Source organism: Columba livia, chromosome 2 (genome assembly GCF_036013475.1).
Source record: "Columba livia isolate bColLiv1 breed racing homer chromosome 2, bColLiv1.pat.W.v2, whole genome shotgun sequence".
NCBI classification, from domain to species: Eukaryota; Metazoa; Chordata; class Aves; order Columbiformes; family Columbidae; genus Columba; species Columba livia.
Genome location: NC_088603.1, coordinates 8,607,718 through 8,628,486, shown reverse-complemented (window position 1 = coordinate 8,628,486; position 20,769 = coordinate 8,607,718). Strand labels below are relative to the sequence as shown.

Genomic DNA, 20,769 nt, shown 5'->3' with positions numbered 1-20,769 from the left:
ATTGTCACATGCACCAAGATGTACATGTGCAGGTGGACTGGCTGAGATTTGTATGTGCCACAGTGGACAAGGCATAATGACGTTTAAGTTCTTGTTGCAACACTTGTTTTTTCTTGACTAACTATGACATGCTAGCTTTTGGTCAGGGCTTTTATACCTTTTATGAGGCAGCAATTGAGAAGGGGTGGTCCTTTGCTTCAGAATCTTGCCTACTTAGGTATTCATAAGTATTAGCAAGGTTGCAGCTCATTACCTGGCTTTGCTTGTATGGAGTGTCTGAAAAAACATACACCTGCTTGGCTACAGTGTAGCTCATTGTTGGCCTAACAGGAGAAGGAATTGTGCTAGTGTGTATGATGTGCTAGTATTTCACAGCCTTTTTGTGTCCTTAGAAAGCAGGGTCTTCTGCTGGAGAGATGCAGGTACTGTGACTTTTATCAGAGCCCAGGCCTTCTGGGCATGAGAACACAGCACATTCCTCAGTTTTATTGCTGGGAACAATGTTCTTTATTATCAATAAATGACATTCTTGTCACACTTATTTAGCTGTTTTTTCCAGTGTTTACAGAAACACATTTCCATCTGCATTTCATTCATACTAATCTTAATATTTCTGTTAAAAGTCTCTATGTGTTTAGTTATGCGAGAGGAAAAGCAGCTTACTGTGAGAATCTCCAAAAAGAGAAAGCACAAGATATCAAATCTACCAGAGTGGACATGCCAGTCTGACACATTTACAAGGCACAAGAGAAATAATTGAATTCACTCTTCAGATAGTAAATGTGTTTACTGGACTCAGTTTATGTGATCCAATGGGCTCTAATAGCCTCCAGCACTGTTCCTCCTCTGAACACCAATGACAAAGACACTATGCTATGATTGCTTTAGATAGCTGGGAACCAGAATCTCTATCCTCCAACCCAACACTTCCTACATGTTGCAAGTTCTTGATGCACCTGTGCATGAATTTACCAGCTGCAGCGATCTTTGACATATGGACTCTACCCATAACAGAGACTCTGTGTGTCCTGACTACAAATTTAGCTTGCTCTTTATTTCAACTGCAGAAACAAGGACTTGAGCCTCATACACAGCAATTTACCTCTAACCTGCTTTCCAAGCAATGCTCCTAGCTCCTGGCAAAAAGCACAATTCACAAAGACAGTCTGCTCCAGACCCTGCCCCACAGAGACGTGCACACTTGAGTGACATCTCCTCTTCTTGCAACTCTCCTCCAGCCTTACCTCAGTAGGCCTTGCACTCAACCCCTGCATTTGACACACACACATTTGCATGTCACAGCACAAAAGGACTCATTCAGGACTGAATCCTGCCCTTCAAGCTGAAAAAAAATCACACGCAAATTGTTTTAATTCCCGTAACAATGAGGCCACTTGGGGACCAGGAAGGTTCCTGCCAAATGATGTGCAACATGGACTCATCAGTCACCTCCAGAGAGTGGTCACAAGCTGGTTCACAGCAATTACTCATGCAGCTGGGGCTCTCTTCTTCCTACAGCACACAAAGATTAGCAAGCAGGCAATGGATGTTAGCAACCATCAATAACTATCAATTTAGGATAGATTCAGACGGTGACTGAAGATTGAAAGCTTTCCCATACCTAAATGCAGAATTGCCCAAAGCTTTCCGGTCTGTCCATTGTTCTGCCTTTCTTTAGTCATATCTATTCATAATATGTCTTCTTTAACATAGCAGGAAGCAGATAGCCCAAGATCACACTACAGCCATTTGTCATCGTTTTGCAGATTAGTCCACTTTGTCTCAATGTTGCCTGTGATGGCACTGTTAATATGCCAAACATATTAACATATGCAATGCTCCACAAGGATACAACTCCTTAAAAACCGAAGAGGTTAGGTTAAAAAAACAAACAAACAAACAAGCAAAACCAAAACAACAAAACAAACCCGAATGTGAAAATTACATACTTGGTAAGTCTCTAGAAACCAAAGATTCAGATGTGATAGAACGTATAAAGAGGGGAAAACAGGAATCTTCACAGGAAACCATGGCAGCCTCTTCTTGAAAATACTGGAAAGCTAAATTCTGTGCCACTGAATTCAGCTGAAATGGTCATACTCCCTATCTATTTAATCTCTCTCTAAAAGCGTGTGCTATTTCTCCTTATTTTAACCCATCAAAAGACCTGAACGGCTAATGTGATTCTCACTGCTACTTTTTTACACCTTGGCAAGTTGCTTCTAGGTATACTGTGGGGTCATTTTCCTTTATTCATTTGGTAAATAATAACCCCCTTATTTCTACAATGGGACTCCATCTCATTTCACCTGCTTTAGTGAATAGAGGGATAGGTTACCTTTGACTTCATGTAATTTTGCCTTTTCTTGAAAGATTTCAGAGCATCAAGCTCTCTTTTTTTTTTTTTCCCTATACTGAATTAGAATTCTTTTGACTCCTTTTTTTTTATTATTATTATTGTAGATATAGGCATGATAGATTCTGACTAATATTACAAAGAAACCTGTAAGGACATTATATTTTATGAAAAATACCTGCAATTTATACTTACAGCCAGCTTCAAATTTTAAACACTCCAAATCAGAGTCAGGTGAGGTTTAGGGACAAATACATGCATAATTCATGAAACCACGGCCATTATTTGTAGCTCTATAGAATAAATAGTCCTTGGTAGACACTGTGCTTTTGAAGGATGCACCATATTCATGCTAGCAATACGAAGCCAAATTGATATTTATGGTGTACTCACAATCCATTCAATTCTGTTTCCATTTGAACACACTGGTGAAATACAGTGCAATATTCTGTTCCAGTTACCAGCAAAAGATACACAACTTCAAGCAGAACTCCCCATCACCGGCAAGCACAGAAGAGCTGATGACTGCACAGAGCCCGCTGGGGATCTTGTTATGCCAATCTAATTAACCTGGAAAATGCTCAGCTAGCACCGTGCTCTGGGCTCACACACAGATGGAAAACAGGCTGTTCAACTATTGTGTGTGCAAGGTGGATTCCTCCTAACTCCCAAGTCAGCAGAAACATTTAAGCATATGCTTACCATTAATGTTAAACAGGTGCATAAGTACGCTGCTGAACAGGGAACATAACAAGGAGCACGCCTCTGGAGTACGTGATTTTTGCTTTAATTGCTATTGCGTACGTACAGGTTTTATTTATTTGTTGTACTTAGATATTAAAAACAGCCTCCCTTCCCTACTAAGACTGCAGTTCTGTTAAAATCTGGGTAAGAAAATGGTGAGAGATGCTATCTTTATAAAAAACAAGGTACATATATCTGTAAAATTGAAAATACTGCAACAAAAAAGGAGATAAGTAAACTTAGTTTTTAAAATTCATGCAACCTTATACCAATTCTTATTCCTAAAAGAATGTCCAAACCCAAATGAACAGTACCTCCCTTAATACAGTTTTTAACAAATAGTAAATGTAAATGTGCATGGTTAATGAAATAAAAATGAAATAAATGAAATAAAATACACAGAGAATAACATAGAATCAACAGGAAACAGCACAAACTTCCCCTGCATGAGAAAAACTCTCAAATAGTGAGATCAGGAAAGGTCCAGTCATGCTGATATGAACTACAATTAATTTCTGAATTACTGTTCTGCCCACAGTATTTTACATATCCTTCATATGGACCACAAATCCAGTTTTTAACAGAGCAAATAAACTCAGAGCTCATGAATAGTAATACTCCTGCATTACAGTCATTCGCTTTACAAACTAGATCTTCATAAGAGGTACTTTCAGCGCCCTCACAGCCGGATGAGAAGGCATTAATATGAGCATACTTTTCACATCCTCATAATTAGGCACAAGAAAGGAGCAATACAAGCTTATTTCTAGGTTACTTTGGTTACATCATATGCTGCAGAAGAGCTAGTCAGTATTTACAGAAAACATGCCAAGCTATCATTTCAGTTTCTCTCCTCATTTTCAATAACTTCGGTCCCAAATGATAAACAAATAAAAATGTTTCATTTCCAACATGCTTTCCAGTTTATTATCATCAGTGAAAACAAACACAAGCAAAGGTGCAGGATTGCAGCATCCTCTGTGAAGCACTTGATAGAGGAGCTAATGGGGTTCTCCATGGGGGACAACTTACAAAATGAAACAAAGTGAAAACTCCAGAGCACTTTTCTTAATCCACAGCATCCTCGAAGATCACCACCTCACTCTGCTTTTCCTTTGCTTGCTTTCTTACTCCACCATTCACCTTTTTTTTTTTGTCAACTCCAGTATATTATACTGTTTACTATCTTTAAAAAAAATAGTGAAAATCCTTACTGACAGAGAATGTGGTGGGGTTCTGTGTTGAGACTCAGGTCTGAAAGCACCTGAGCCTCTGACAAATTCCCTACTCATTTCAGCAGGAGTAGTAAACCTGTTAAGTTCAGCAAAAGTTTTGCTTGAGTAAGTGCTGAATAATGACACCAGAATGAGGCCATGTAATGTGTGACTGGAATTCGTGCCAAGTCTAACTGTCTATACACATGCCTAAGCTGATAAAATCTTCTGGTCCATATTCCCTGTAACTTTAGAGGGATTTTTCACAGCATTGACCACTCTGCTTACCACCTAGTATTTATGTGAGTGTGCAACATTCACCACTGCAGCTAATCCCACTGTTTTGCACGGTCGGTTTTCTCATAATTGCTTTGACTGAACATTTGGGCGCATTTCAGGGTAACCCCTAACGTCATTCCTCCATAGTAATAGGGGATGAGACGGTGGAAATACTTCATATATGGTAATAAAGGCAATAAACAATGAGTCATACCATGAAAGATGCGTTGTCACAAACAAAATCCTGTAGTGGTTGCTGGATGTGCACCAAGTTTACAATTCTTCTACTGTGCCTTGTAAGTGCACAGATTGGGAACCACCTATTCCCAACCAAATGTTGCACTCAGATTCATGTAATAATTCTCCCTGGTCAAAATACCACATGCAATTCCACTGCTCCTGTTCCCACCCTTTACTTCTATAGCAATGAAGAGGATATCACTGGACATACAGATCCCATAAGGAACATTTTGTGCTTGGAAACCACCTGCAAGACACTGTCTTCTTCCTAGTGCACAGCATAATTATTACAACACAGGTGTTCCAGGAATTCCCAGGACCATACTGACACCACCACACTTGCACAAAGCCAGCTGGGGAGCCTGTTCCAGTGCTCCAGCACCCTCTGGGTGAAGAACCTTTTCCAAATGTCCAACCTAAACCTCCCCTGGCACATCTTCCTGCCATTCCCTCAGGTTATCAATATATTGTCAGCATTTGGGATCTAATGGTTTAGATTTATTCTGTAAACTAGATTTATTTTTAAAATTTTATTCTCAACTGCAGCCTTTTCAAAATTAATACCATGAGTACCTGCTAAATATGATGGCCCATTGGGAAGGAATGCCAAGCTTCCTAAGTGACAGCATTATGCATTAGTGGATTAAACAAGATTTACAGTACACAAAACAATTTAATAAATGGGCTTTGCTTGTTCCTCTCATGTGAGTCACTGTTTAGTACAATAGCCTACAAACAACACACATGCAAACACACAGACCTAGAAGGATAAATGCATGTATTGCACTTGTGATGACATTAAACCACTTGGATTAAGTCATTTTAAAGCTAGAGGTATGTTATAATGTTCTAGGGCAGCTCTGTATACATGCAAACCATGGATCAAGTGATTCTGCAGCAAGATGGCATCTAGCTGAGATGAAGCTCCTCTCCTGCTACAGCTGGACTGCGACACTGAGAGACCCAACCTGCTTCTGCACAAGCATGCTGGGACCTCCAAACATGCAGATCCTGTTTCCCCACATCCCACTGCAAATGTGGTCGACAAACTCTGAAAAGATGTGCAGAGTAGTACTTGTCTCACATAGTTGCAGTGGCCTAATGGGGTCCTTAGTGTTACTTGAGATGCTCTGGAATATCTATGACTGTTTAAGCAATAGACTTGAGCCTTAAATATCTGCAGGGCAGATGTTTATGGTTCAGCTAGTACCCCCTCTTTCCTTAAGTCAATGGTGAGAAATTGGCATTCAAGAGTGCAGTTCCTCTGGCCCATTTTATACATCTACACAAAGATGGGATGAATCACATGCCAGACTCCACTGCCTAGATTATAAAGAGAGCCTAGGCTGACAATGTTAGATGTAGATGTCTACATTGAAGAAGACAATGTCTAATTGGAGGACTCCTATCCCCATCTTGTTCTCATGAAGAACATCAAGAGCCAGAGAAACTAATTCACTCCCACAGAGACTGCTCCAGTAGCTCATCACCTTCACTGTAAAAACTGGGCACTTTAGCTGAGTCCAAAATGCTCTGACTCCAACATCCAGCTTTGAACCTTGTTCTGCCTCTGTCAGCTATATTAAAGAGTCTGTGGCTATGAGAAGTTTTGTACCAACAGTTGAGCTTAGGCATAATTTCTATTGCCTTCCCCTTAACATAGTCAGTTAGAACAATACTAACAGAGTGCAAATCTCTGCCAAGAATGCAATCTCCAAGATAGACAGGAGCAACATTTGGTGCAAGGGAACACACTATGAAGTATCTTCTGGCAGTAGAAAGACTCGCTCCACATTGCAGAGTGGGGACCTCTCCTCATCAAAAAAGCCTCAGGCCATCAACCTCTCCAAAATGTACATTTTAGGTATTTATCTTTAGAAAGATCAGGGAAATCCAGATTTTACTAATGAACAAAAGTAGCCTCTCAAATACAGACAACTGCAATGCTGTTTTCCTGATGGCACAGACAGCTCTGTAGCCTCGGCTGCTGCTCAGGGCTTTACAGTACAACAGTTGAGTGGGCAGCAGTAAAATCCTAAGTTCCTTCCATTTCTCCTCTCTTATTGTTTAGGAAAACAGCAAAGAGATTCAGAAAAAGAGGGGAGGGGATAGACTATCCTGTGAACAGTCAAGACAACTCAGAGGAGGGAGGGAGAAATGAACACAAAAGTGTTCCTGTTGCATTGCAAGCAAGAGGGAGCAGAGGAACTGCTGGGTTATACTGGAGAGAGAGATGCAGGTGGGAGAATCACCAAAGTTTTGAACCTTCCCCATTATGAGAAATAAAGTTAGACCACAAGCCCCCTTTCATTCTCACATTGCTAAATAGTGAGCTAGCAATGTGGACTACTTCACACAACTGCCAAAGTTATTCTGAGACAGCCTGGCCCCCTGTATTCCTCATAAGACCTGCAACTTCAGTGGATCCCTTATAATTTTCTAATACATGGTGGGAAGACTCTGCACTTTGTCCCCTCAGTAAGGACGTATCTAAAGGGACACTCTACATTAAGTGGACAACGTTGGGATCCTACTGGATATTTCCTTGTGGAGCTCTCTGCCATCCCACTTTAAATGTGCAAAGACTTAATTTCCATCAGTTAACAACATGACATCAGAACAAGCCCAGCACATCTTACAGTTCTTCCACTGGGCCATGATGCAGCAATTCCAGTACCTCCCATGGATTTTAGTCCCTACTCCATGTATTATCCTAACCAAAGGGAATTCTTGTTCACCTTTATGCCTGACCCAAAAAGGACACTAGACTGTTATAGTCCTTAAAACACAACTTGCCTCTCACTAAGCAGCAAAAACAGCCCAAAGATCTTCTGCTGCAATTCTTGCTGTAGTTTGGCAACTGAATTTCTGCCTGGCTTTAAACTTCAGTTGGAATCACGACAGCACATCTTGGAACTGCTACCATAGTTTCCCAGCTTTCAGCTCTGGAGATCCCTGTGTTTTAGCTAAGGGAGTAGCCAGCTAATGAATAGCAGATAAAATCTGGACTGCATTTGGCTTCTAAGGTTGAATCTGAGACAGAGGAAAGGATAAAGTAGCAAGGAGTCTGCACTGGATCAGAAACTCTATAACTCCATCACCTACTTTAGTGGGGGAGTTTCAAAAAAATTTAATCTCTATGCAGTTTCTTTACCCCATGGCAGGACAGCTGCATTCTTGGCTGAGAAGCGTTGCAACATATTTCAGTGCAATGTGATTGATCACTGAGAGCAATAAACATGTAGGTAAAATATGGCAAATAAGGGAAATTACAATAGAGCTTCAATGTCTTTTATTTATGTTTTTAATATGAATTTACTGCTCATGAGAGGCACCAGAAATAAAAATGTGCAGGAGGAAAGCTAGATTCACTATTTGGCTGCACCAAAGTGTCTCCAGGAAGAGCAGGAGCACTCTAAAGACAACAGAGTAGCTTAGTCTTCATGCCATTTGTACTCTTGAGGTCTCAGAGATGCCAGCAGAGTTCCTAGGGGACAACACTTGCCACTGGCCTCAGGTTTTTTTGTATATCTAAACTGCAGCTATCAGAGTTGGGATTTAAATGGTCAGACTAAATGTCTAAATTTCTAGACTTTTCTACAGTTCCTCTCAGTGAGCGAAAGTTCTTTCTTTTGCCCCATTCATAAATTTTTCATCTGAGTAAAGCAGAAAAATGACACATTCATCAAGGTTTCTTTTGGTAGTTTCCAAGAATTAGAGCAGATGCTGGCTAGACTGAAATTCAGAACCAGAGCTTCACAGCAACATCCTTCTAACAGAGATAGCTGGCTACGGCAGTGCTCACTCCTTTCACTGACAACTAAATGTGCCAAAATAACAGCATGCTCACATACAGCACAATAAATTTTGCCTTCAATACCTCTACACACTCTCACTAAGCCCATTGTTTCCTCTCACCTAATTGTCTACATCTGAATGTAGTAGCTCATTTTTATCTTTACTGCACCTATACCTCTACCAAACTGGGTTCTCAGCATTTGCGTAGTAGGTACATAAAAGAAGAACCTGGCACTACTCTAAAGGTCCTCTTCCAAACCATTATTTTTTATATATTTGATTACAAATCCATTTAAAGAAAAAAAAAAAAAAAGCAAGCATGCATCTACATGATAAATCAGTCCCTGGGAAGACACAGGCAAGAGTAGAATAAAACAAGTGTAGTTGGTATTATCATCCTTGACCTGACAACTGAATGTGTAAGGGAAAAGACAGGAATATTTTAATGAAATAAATTATATAGCTGTACCTAAGGTTAGGATCAAATATAAGTGCATTACATTTATCTCCACACCCTAGTGTTGCACATTAACTTGAAAAAGTCTGTGGAAAACTCATGGGGTATATGTCAGCTGTTACTAGAAGAAACCACTGTGTATTACTCACTCCCTACAGTATTTATGTAGAATTAAGAGAAATCCCATTGTAACAGCCCAAACTATTTCTGTAAGTTCCATTTCACCAGCTCAAATGATGAATGGGAAACAGTGCAGTAAAATAAAAATAGGCATCTTTCCAGGTAAATGTTGTTTAAAAAAGTCAAAACAAGGGCCTGGTGAAATACTGTCATGGGGATAAAAACATTTCTCTCAGTGTCACAAGAACGGCTTTGTTTTTGCTAGTCTAATTAGGTAATAAAGAAATCACAAGTGGAGCAACTTCATGAGCTATCACCGCACTTAAAAAGGGCTCATTGCATGACCAGGGACCAGCACGCCAGTATTATCACTTGCTGTCACATCATTTCAAGAACAAAATAGCTCAATTTAAGAAAGATTTTTAAAGAGAAGAAAATCAATACATAGTTAGAAGCTAGTCAAGATTCTAAGCAACAGCAAAACTGCCAGAAAACAAACTACCAAAAAAAAAAAAGAAAACCATGGTGGTCTTTGAATTTTCAATGACTTTTCAAATTCTGCTAGGCAATCAATGCAGCACACACTGTAATGCACCTCCTGGGACTCCACACATACCCAGCCCTGTATTCTCAGCAACTACCAGGTATGTGAAACAGGACAATCACAGTATTAGGTTTTGATGTGACTAGTTCAAGATTCTAATTTTTGTTGTAACAAAAGGGATAAGTAAAAATACTATTTTTTTAAACAACAGCTTAAGAAAAAGGGTGAAGAAAGTAATAATGCTCACTTGTTAGAACTTCCACCAAAAGCATATCTGAGATTTCAAGATAAGGTCCACTAATTATTATCCTGAAGAAACATAAAATCTGTCCAAATATCTTAAAGCTCAAATATTCACCTAAATTTAATTCTTGCTTAAATAGACTGCAGATCCAGTTGCCACCACAGAGCAGATTAACACAGAAACCAGCTGTCTGTGTTAGAGGTGGCCCATAAAAACACAAGTATTAATTAAAGAAATCATCTGTGTCAGTGTAACAGTTTTCTTGTATTGAAATTCCATTGACAGCATCGCAAAAATGAGTTCACCAAAGGAAAACCTTGCATTCAGGTCCAGGGAGACTGCCCCAAGTGACAATAAGAAATATCTGTGACTTAAGCAGCCTGGGGGGCTGGATTCTGCTCCCATTTGAATCAGAGGCAAAAGCTATTGTGTCTGGCAGAAGGTTTTGAATTGTGGACAGCTCCTGTTAAACAGCTCTGTGCACAGATCCATCACTCCAGCCTTTGCCCATCTTGCAGAGGTGTGGATACGCGGATCCATTTTGCCACGCTCAGAAGCCCAAGACAAAAAAATCCCAGCAGAAGCTCTAAACCTTTGCTGAGTGGCAGTGGGGGAATCCCTGCTCACTCATCATTCCCTGACTTCAGAGACCAGCAAGGAAAATGTGCAAGGCATTTTTATTAATTCTGTGACATTGTGTATGTAAATTAGGTTAGTCCTCTACTTTAATAGAATAATGTCATCTCAGCTGGTGATTTTTTCTTATTGATAGAGAACATCCTAATCAAAGGCTATAATGTCCTCCATGATCAGTATCTTAGGCAAATAATAACCTCAATTTCTCTATGTTAAAAAGTTCCAGCATCAGATGTTCTCCAGGCATTTAAAACTCATAATGAAAGGAATACGATGCAATCACACAGGCTGTGCAATTCTCCTGGAAAAATGTTTGCAGAAGTTCCTGTTCAGTTCCCTTAGTTGAATTCACAGGTCACATAGCATTGCACCTTCCTCTTAAAAACTACTGCTGGAAAAAGCAATACTATTGGAGTTGGAACAGAAGGCATTTCCTTAAAAAGCCAACAAAGCATTTTACTACAGAACTTAATTAAAGGATGGAGAATACTTTGGCTGCTCCTTGAACACGTCAACATAGGAGACACATGTACTACCTTTATATTAAATATTAGCATTTCCCCTCACAGGAGAGGCAAAACATATACACAAGTGCTTTCCTTGAAAGAAGGGAGGTGACAAGAGACCAACAGGTCCTTTACAAGCTTCAGGTTATTTGAAATGAGTAGTTTTAAAAACAAAGCGCCCCGAAGCCATCACGTTTCCCACCCCGCGGTGCAGACCCACCCTCCCCCGGCAGCCGGAGCAGCCGCATGCGGGACACCCCCCGCACCCCAACACCCCCAGCGGGTCCAGCCAGCAGGCAAAACACACACATATATTTCGATCAGCACAAGATGGCAACCAGCGCTTCTTCCGGGGGAACAGCTGGCTTTTTTTTTTTTTTTTTTTTTCCTTAAGGGAGGGGGGAGGAAGAGGATTTAAAAGGCATCCCGAGTAGGTTTTTTAAAAAAAGGCATGGAGACAAATATTTCCACTAGCAATGCCGGAGGAAAGACAAGGTAACCCCCACACCCCGCAGCTCACACACATAACACGCACAGTGGTCATCAACTTGGCGAAGTTGGCTGTTCCGGAGCGAGCCGGGCGCGCAGCCGCCCCGGTACTGCCGACCCCCGGCCCCCCAGCTCCCCTTAGGAAGGGGGAAGCCCCGGCAGGCTCCGCATCACCAGCGACCCTCTTCAGGAGGCGGGGGAGACAGATACTAAGCAAAGGCTCAGGCTCGCCTGGCTCCCCGGCGAGCTCAACCCCAGCAGCGGGGACTCCGCACCCACCGTGCGGGCGATGAACGGGCTCTGCGTAGCACCGAGCCCGACTACGGAGCCCCGCCACTTACTTGCAGTCACTCGAGGCGCCAGCAGCAGCCACTTACCATCATGTTTCCTTGCATTTTAGCCGTTTGAAACATTGCCTTTTCCTTCATTTTTGCCGTGTGTGTGCGTGCGTGTGCTGGTCTCCGAGAGTTACTTAATCCAGCGGCTGGATCACTTTAGTGAAGAACTGGCGTGCACTTGCGATGGCTCTTTTCGGGTGTGGAGTGGAGGGGACTACGAGCAGCAAAGGGGGAGGGTGCCTGCTGGCCTTTTTTTTTTTTTCTTCCCCACCCTTTCAATATGTATTTTTCCTTTTGCCCCCCCCCCCCCCAAAAAAAAATAAATACAGGCAATAAAAATCAAACAGCCCCTTTCAAAGGAGAGGTAAGAGTGGCGAGGGGCGGCCGGGCTCACTCACCACCCAGATTCAGCTTTTGCCCTGCGGGAACCGGCGGGGTGAGGTGGGCAGGAGGGAGCCGCACACACGCCCCCCGCCCCGGCCATGCCTGGCCACCGCCCCGGGCCCGGGCGGTCCCGCCGAGGCCACCCCGGGAGACCAGTTGCAGAAAAGCTGGAGCCGGAGGGACAACGGACAATAAATAAAAAGAGGGAGCTGGAGAGGGCGGAGGGGCGATCGCCCCCTCCCCTGGTTGTGCCTGGCTCGCTGCTCTCCCGGGGGGGTCCACACGGTTTTTACAAACAGGAACCAGGGAGGGGGGTGGAGGCGAGAGGAGCCGCCTCTCTCGGCGTTAACTGTTCACCGGCTACAGCCGGCGCGGCCCCAGCCAGGCCACGTCTAATGCGGGGAGGGTGGGGAACGGGAATCAGGCTGCTGCGGTGAGCGGGGCACGCACGCCGCGTTTCCATGGCTGCTCGACCGCATCGCCCCAGCCCCGCAGCCTCCCGGTCCCACAGACCCCGGCCCGGCCGCCCCCTGCATCATCCCGGCCTCACAGACCCTCCCGCCTGCAGACACCCGGCCCCGCCGCCCCCTTCTGCCCGCATCTCCCGGTCGCGCAGACCCCCCTCTTCCCGCAGCCCGAAGGGTGCTCGGGGCGCTGTCTGGGGAGGAGGCGTTTCCAGGGATCTCCCCCAACGCCGGGATTTGGGATGAACTCCACTGCACGCGGCAGGAACGGACAGGTGGATGCCGGAGCTCGGCCCCACCATAGGGAACTGCAAAGGCAAGGGCACAGCCTGCATGTGTCTGCAGCTGAGCCCCTGCCATGCCCTTTGCTCCTTTCTAGCTGTGTCCCCACTTTTTCTGTGAGGCTTTCCACCGCTGTGAGTTCCAGTCCCCCAGCTGAGCTGTCCCGCAGGTGGCTGGAGCAACTGCTGGGAGATGGTCCTCTCCTGCTGCCCTTGTGAGAACGCAGCCCCTCCTCACCTTTGTGCAGCTTTCCAGGGGCACACAGCCTTGGCTCTCATCCCAAAGGTTTTACACCTCAGCCTGCATACATGGAAAATATCCTTCTAGTGAGCTGTCTCTTTTTTCACTCCCTGATACACCAGAAGCAACTACAGTCAGCTGCAGGAGAACTAGGTGCCCATTGATTCTGTTTGTCATGTACAGGACTGCTTCAGATGTTGCCCACTCAAAAGGAGAGAAGAAACTCTAAGAAGAAAGTGATTCACTTAACAGCTGAGAAGGGAAACCAAGAAGAAAAAGCAGAAACTCTTGTCATCCAAAGTTTGACCAAGCAAACATATCGAGCAGAAGCTCTTTTTTCTTCTTTTTCTTTTTTTTTTCGGTGGGGGAACTGGAGACCCATGGCTCCTTTTGTTATGCTAATTTGGAGCACCTTGAGCTCTGGTCCTTCACAGCTTGCAGCATCTTCATTTCATAAGCAATGACTGTTCACAAGAGACAGAATACAACATATGCAATCCCACAGTATTGCTCACACTCTATTTTTCCTTAAGCCACCCAGCTGTTGAAAGATATTAAAATATAAATTATCTCACTTAAGACATTAAGCATCTACCCCAAAAACTATGATAATGGGGAAGCGAGACCACAAGGTACCCCTGGGAAATGCCAATGACAGATGATGCTGGTGCCCCTGAGGATCACCTGTGGGAGCTTTTGTTCTACAGAAAAGTCACCCCTCACTTGCAGGTCTTGATTATTTTCTCCCTGGTCTTTATCTGAGAACTGCTTACACCTCATACATGCTGCATCTTGAGTAGGAAGTTTCTTAGTATGTTCCTCAAACTCTTGTCTCTTGATTTCTTTACTTCAATGTTGATGTTTTATCAGGCAGGTCCTGTTGCATCTCAGTATTTTACCCTCAGGTGTTTTAATTATGTATAAATGCAAAATATTTGCTATCTGCTTCACAGTTAGTAGTCCCATTTGCATCCTGCATTACTTCGTACACCAATAGAATTACTTACCATATATTGAACTCTGGTAATAGTGGGGGGTTTTTTATATTTTTTATATTTTTCCCTCAGGTTTATCATAATGCTGGGTTTGTCTGCTTATTTTCATTTAATATTTAATTTATGTGCTATTGGCATAACCACAGCAATTGCCTTGATTAAAACAGCTTTGTTTAAAGTTGAGTCTACTGGCAAAATTCTTTGTTTCACCTTTGACAACATCCAGTTGTTGAGTTGGGTGTTTGTTATCATTGAACACCAACCAGGGTCCACTTGTCCAGCATTTGTACATTACTGTGCTTCCACTTCTGCCATGAACTATGATCCCATCATCATAATCCAGAGATTTCATGAGAAATAAGACAGTGTTTCTCAATGCTGTGCAAAATGATGACATTGGTGAAGTTGGGGCAAAAAAATCCCATTATGAGAAATTCTTGATTTGCAGCTTTTAGTTCTTTTTTTTTTTTTTTTTTGACTTATGTTCCACTTTGAGAAAAAAAGGTAATGAACAGTTTACCTCTGAAAGTTTTATGACCAGAGTCCACCCTCGGAGGTTTCCAAAAGTTGACAGATGAAGCCCTGAGCAACCTGATCTGATAGCTCACCCTGCTCTGAGCAGGACGTTAGGCTAGAGACTTCCTGAGGTCCCTTTCAGCTTCAACTACCCTATGATCCATAAGATCACAACACTCCAAACAGAGTGACCTTTTTTGTTACGGATTAAAATGCCTGTTTAAGAAATGACTGCTGTGTCACTTCCTAAGATGACTCCCAAACTGCAACCCTCATGTGCCCAAAGACTTTGGATTCTGCTAATCACGACTTCAGCTGGTATTTTTCACGTCTGAACCACGATCATTTGGCTGATGGAACAGCTAAGTCTTCCTCTCAGACGTTGAATTGTGAGACTAAGTCATATTGCAGATTTGTACCTCAAGCTGTGGCCAGGTGATTCCAGTGCAAATGGTCCATGAAACAGTCCTTCAGGTTTGGGAAGATGAAATCAGCTACAAGTGATATTACCACATTACTCCCTGAAGTATATTAACCCCACTGGACTCCTTTTCATCTAGCGTTCAAATGACTGTTGAGCTTTTCCTCTTGATGGATTTTCTCCATATCGTTTTAATGGAAATTCACTAGAGCTGCAACAAATAGTTACTCTTCTCACTGAAAAAGGAATCAACTTTTTTATGATTAGAAAGTGAAATGGTGAATGCAGAGAGATGATCTGAAATTTCTCCCACATTTTTGTAGAGAACACTTTTTTAACTTTCATTGAATGATGTGGAAGGACAGCAAATCACCCTGGGACACAAGAAAATAATATGATTTAAGTAGCTAAAAAGCTTGCTGGTGGCTATTCTGAATGTAAGGCCAAAGATATGGCCCAGAAAATGTCAATAAAACATTAAAAAGCTTGACATGATGAAGAAACATTTTATCAGAGGAAAACTGTCAAAATTCATGACTTTTGCACTCATTGCTTTAGTCCCGGTGTACCTCCTCTGTCAGTGGAGTTACTTTTGATGTAACTATGGGAAAATTCAGCCCAGGCTCAGCTGCATCTTAACAGCAAATCTTAAGTGAAATCCCTGTATAAGTAAAGGGGTTTTTTGCAATCTAGCCATGTGTATCCAAGATATATACCAGGAGGAAAACCTTGGGAACTCAGACAGGCTTCGTTTTATTTGTGATCTAGAGATATTCTCCATATGTCAGGTAATAAGACAAAACCAACATGGCATCTTCATTCTCCAATGTTTTTATAGGCCGTTTTGAGGAAATGTGCTTTTCTCACATCCATCACAGAATGAGATATCTGAAAAAAAAAAGCCTTATAGATATTCTATTCTTTGTGGATTTCAGTACTCTGAGGCTGACTTTCTTTATCTGAAAAGGAACACAGGCTACAGTGCTTACATCCTATTCACAATACTTTATTTAAAGCTATGATGATAAGAGAGTTGGAGAATTTATTTTATCAAATAAAACACATTCAATGCATTTGATGGTGGCACTCCTCACTAGCCAAACAAGTCTGGGAACAGTTCTGAATAGCAAGAATGAATTAATTTCACACAGTATTAGCTGGCTGCACAGCACAGACTTTTATTTATTCAGTATTTTTGAAGGAAAAATATTTTAAGGACATAAGACCACAGACAAATACAACAGCTGTTTTACTAAAAGTCACTTCTAAGAGTACCAGGATTTCATTTCCTCTCCTTAATTTAAGGTTACTTTTTATTCTCCCCAGTAAAAGAATTCATGTTTTCAAAATGTAACAAATGGCTTTTTCTTCTCAGTCAGACCTTTTTGAGAGGATCCCATTTTCTTCCTGTCAGCCTGATCCCACAAGTTTGTCCTGAGGCTTCTCTCCAGCCTAATTTTAAGACTCTGCTCTCTAATCGCAGGCCACGTCACGCTACACCTTCCCCCTGAAATCTCCCTGTTCCTTAAATCCCATCAGACCTAGGTCCACAGCACACTGTTTTTTCATTAAAGCCACATCTTCTTCCTTCCACTGGACCAGCAGGTTGAACTGAGCATCAGAAGAGTCTGATTTGTACTTTCTCTCAAGCAATCAGAAAAGCTAGTGCTTTTCAGTAGAAACACTGAGAAGGAACCCCATCCAAATCCTTGAGATGAGAGGATTATTCCGGCTGGAAGGACCTCAGGAGCTCTCCAGCCCAAGCTCCTGCTCAAGCAGGGTCACCTCTGATGTTGGACCAAGTTGCTCAGGGCTTTGTGAAGCCATGTCTTGAAATCCTCCAGGGATGTAGACTGCACTACCTCACTAAGCAATCTGTTCTGATGAGTTTTCCTTATATTCAGTCTAAATTTCTCTTGTTTCAATTTATGCCCATTGCCTCTCCTCCTACTGCCATGCTTCAATGTGAAGAGCTTGGCTCCATCTTCTTGGTAACTTCCCCAGTGGACTGGAAATCTTCTATCATGTTCCCCCAAACCTGTCTCTTCTTCAGGGTGAATGACTCCCCCAGCCTTTCCACCAAGGGTAAGTGTTCCAGCCCCTGACCATCCTGGTGGTTTTCTGCTGGACTGGCTCCAATTTATAGAAGTCCTGTACTGAGTGCACAAAACTGGACCACAGATATGTTCTAATGACTGCTAAGAAAAGGAAAATGACTGCTGAGAGAGAGATAACATTTGTAGTACTTGCTTTGCTATTAACTTAAAATATTCAAGATGGATGGTGTTGATGATATCCCAAATGGAATAGTTGAGGGTTATCCAGTGCAAACCTAATGGAAATTAGGAACAGAGCTTGAAGTAATAGTAAATGTATTCCATAATGTTATTTAGTAATACAGCACAAGAAAAATAGAGAATTACAACAAACAACCTTTTTCTCTTCCTAAGTGAACCAATTTTGAGAATTCTGTTATTAAAGTTATGCTACACGTCTATTCTGAAAAATCTCCACTGATTCTATGCTAGAATTTTGCCCAGGTATTTTGAACTTCAGTAATTACTTCTACTAAAAAGATGACATTGGAGAGTCAGATGAAGTAAACACACTGTTAAATGCATTTAAAGATTACTTCAGAGGATCCTTAATTCTTCAAAAATTAGAATAATGACAGAGCAGCTGCTGCTAAAAAGTTAATATTTGCTAGCTCTTACTGCTTGAGGGTACTTAAGCCATCTTTGTTAAGCCAATGAGAGGGAAGAGTCTAAAAAAATTGAAATGATGTTATCTCAGACATTCTGAGGAAAAAAGACATATGATAGAAACTGCCAAATTTAAAAATTATTTGTCTTTGGACCATTATTTTTGGTTTGTAACCCTTGAATTTTTGTGACTTACTGCCAACATTGTCACTGCATGGTGACATTCTCCTCCTCTCCCCATGTTCTTCACCTTATTTTTTTGCAAGCATGGTCATTTACTTCTCATGCCTCCCAGTGAGACACAGGACTAAGCAACTTTACACACTCAGGAAATGTGCAATTGCACATGTGAAAACTGTTGGCTTTGAGAAAAGACTTACCAGTGCCTTCCTATTACACCAATAGGAACATTTTCCCAAAGGTATAATTGGACAGTTTATTTGTCATGTACCAACTCCATCCTGCAGGAAAGAGTGGGGAGCTCAACACATCTGATTTCTCCTGATGCTACTTAAACACTAAATGCCCGTATATGTGCTTGACATTTAGTTCTTAGAAAACAGGATCATTTGTCAGATCGATCAGGGATTTGGCTTGAGACACATCACCTCTGGACAGCTACCTGGAATGCAGTCAACTCCCCATTATCTGCGAGTGAATTATTCAGCTGCAAATAGACCATAACCCTGGTACAGAGATCCCCAGCTTGTTTTCGTGTAGTCTATGATAAACCCCAGAGCTTACAGGCTCACATAGGGCACTGCCTTCATGGTGTTGTGCTGATGCCTCAACTAGCCTAGACAGAAACTTCCACTGCGCTCTCATCAAAGCAGATCAGATTGGAAACCTCACACTAAGATCTGGAGCACTATGGGGTGTACGGAGCTACTGGTCCACACGCACTGTATTTTTACTTTGTCAGGGAGAAGCACTCAGGTATATATTTCAAATTCTGGGACTCAAATGAGTCCCTGTCTGTATAGAGTACGTGAGGTTTCTTACTAGGGCAGGTAGCAGATATAGTCCATAGAGCACCCTCGGTGTGAGGCATCATTGACAGATGCAGACTAGGACAAAAGGGCAAAATCTTCTAGTTTCCTACTAGAAGTATAGATTCCCCTTTAAAGCTTCTGTTTTGTTTTGTTTTGTTTTTTTTCCCCACGTTTCCAGCTTTTAAGCTCCATTAATAAAAGCTAAAAGTATACAGAATTCAAATAATTACTTTTCCATGAATGAAATTGTTCAAGTTGCTAAGGGATTCAGAGTAGGAGGAAAAACATTCAGAATATGATTTCTGCATAATGGTTGGGCATATTAAATTTAAATATCTGAGAATGCTAGGAAAATCTGGGCAGAATCATTAGACTCACTAGTGGTAACAGGAAAACGTTAATATGAGACCATGCTTTTCAGGCAGGTACCACTTCTGGTTAATCAGAGCTAGCTTTTTTTATACTTAAAAACAAAGCAAGTCCTGCAGTAGACATCATATACACCTTATTAATCTCTTCTAGTACGTATCCTTACCCTTAAATATACTTCAGATTTCCAACCGGACTGCACCGGTTCCAGTGCCGCACCAATGGATCGTATTGCTTTTGCTAAATTAAGAGTATCCTGTGCTACCCAGCTTCTCTCAGCAGAAATGGGTACTTCAGAGTTTTGAAAAACAAACACATAAAAATACACAAAAGCGTAACTAAAATGGTATGCTAAAAGCAACATATGTGCTAAGCTTTTTCATTAACACTGAATTAAAATACAGACAGATTTGTGTTAAACAACTGAAAGTTTGTTATGTAACAGATTTTATCCTCTAAAACAATTTTAATTTAATTTCAATACCATTCTGACAGCTACATTTTTAATGACAATTAGGTTGAGAAGGCAAAAAGCATCGAAGTCCCCTTCACTCAAGTGTTCACTCCTTACAGTTATTCCAGCCAAGTTGGAGAGATATCAAAATTACAAGTCCTAGAACCAAGAGGCATCTCACATATTTCCAAGAAAATGCCAAGCGAGCTCATTCCATTTAAATCAATAGAAGTCCTGCCATTGAATCCCACAGGTACAGCCAGGGTCTGGCCATAAACTTTCCTTCAACAGCAACATCACTATGAGTCAAGCTCACTGTTGGTATAAAATAGTACAGTTCCCATTTCAGCCAAATAGAAAATCTGGACCCACGCATGAACCTTTTTTAATACATGCCCTAGTGATGGTACATTGCTCAGAAAGTATTCTGCCTTTGGTATATGTAATTTCACTATTTCAATGCAATAGTCTTGCAGATAACTAATTTTGTGAATATCAATGTATTTCTATTTAATTCATGAAATTGTATAGGATCTTTTAGGTAGATAATTTAATGCTTGCCAACTTCCATTAATTTTTAACTAGACTGTCTAGCCTGGAAGACATACTGAAACATTCTAATTTCAGATCAGGTGGGTCTCTGTTTTGATTAAAGAGCCTTTTTTTTTTTCTTTCATTGTGATATGGATGATTAAATTTCTCTGCTAATTATCTGTATCACCTCAGAACACCCTGTGCCTGACAAAAATATTTCAACAAAATAAGACTACACTTAACTGCATTACTATTTTCTTCCTTTTTTTTTTTTTTAATGACAAGAGGTTGATATAATTCACTTCAAGTTCTTCCCCACCTTGAGGGCAATGCTAATACTTCTTGCTGTTGGATGATGTTCCTACCACATTTGCAAATATTTTTTGCTTTACTTTTCAGTGGACTTTCAGTGCAATTTCATTGCAGTGGATGACCCAATCTTGCAACATAG

The 20,769-nt window shown here is 41.6% G+C and overlaps 1 protein-coding gene across 2 annotated transcripts in view; it reads right to left on the bottom strand.

Moving 5' to 3' along the window:
* The window catches only part of DPP6 (dipeptidyl peptidase like 6), a 558,611-nt gene that overhangs the window by 484,638 nt on the left and 53,204 nt on the right, over positions 1-20,769 (bottom strand). Inside the window, exon 1 of one of the 2 annotated variants that reach the window (XM_021285572.2) lies at positions 12,005-12,253. The exons of the other annotated variant lie outside the window; for it this stretch is intronic. Coding sequence (XP_021141247.1) covers positions 12,005-12,055 — 51 coding nt within the window. The 5' untranslated portion in view covers positions 12,056-12,253. Of the gene's footprint in view, positions 1-12,004; positions 12,254-20,769 lie in introns of those variants that run through there. 2 annotated transcript variants of the gene reach the window in all.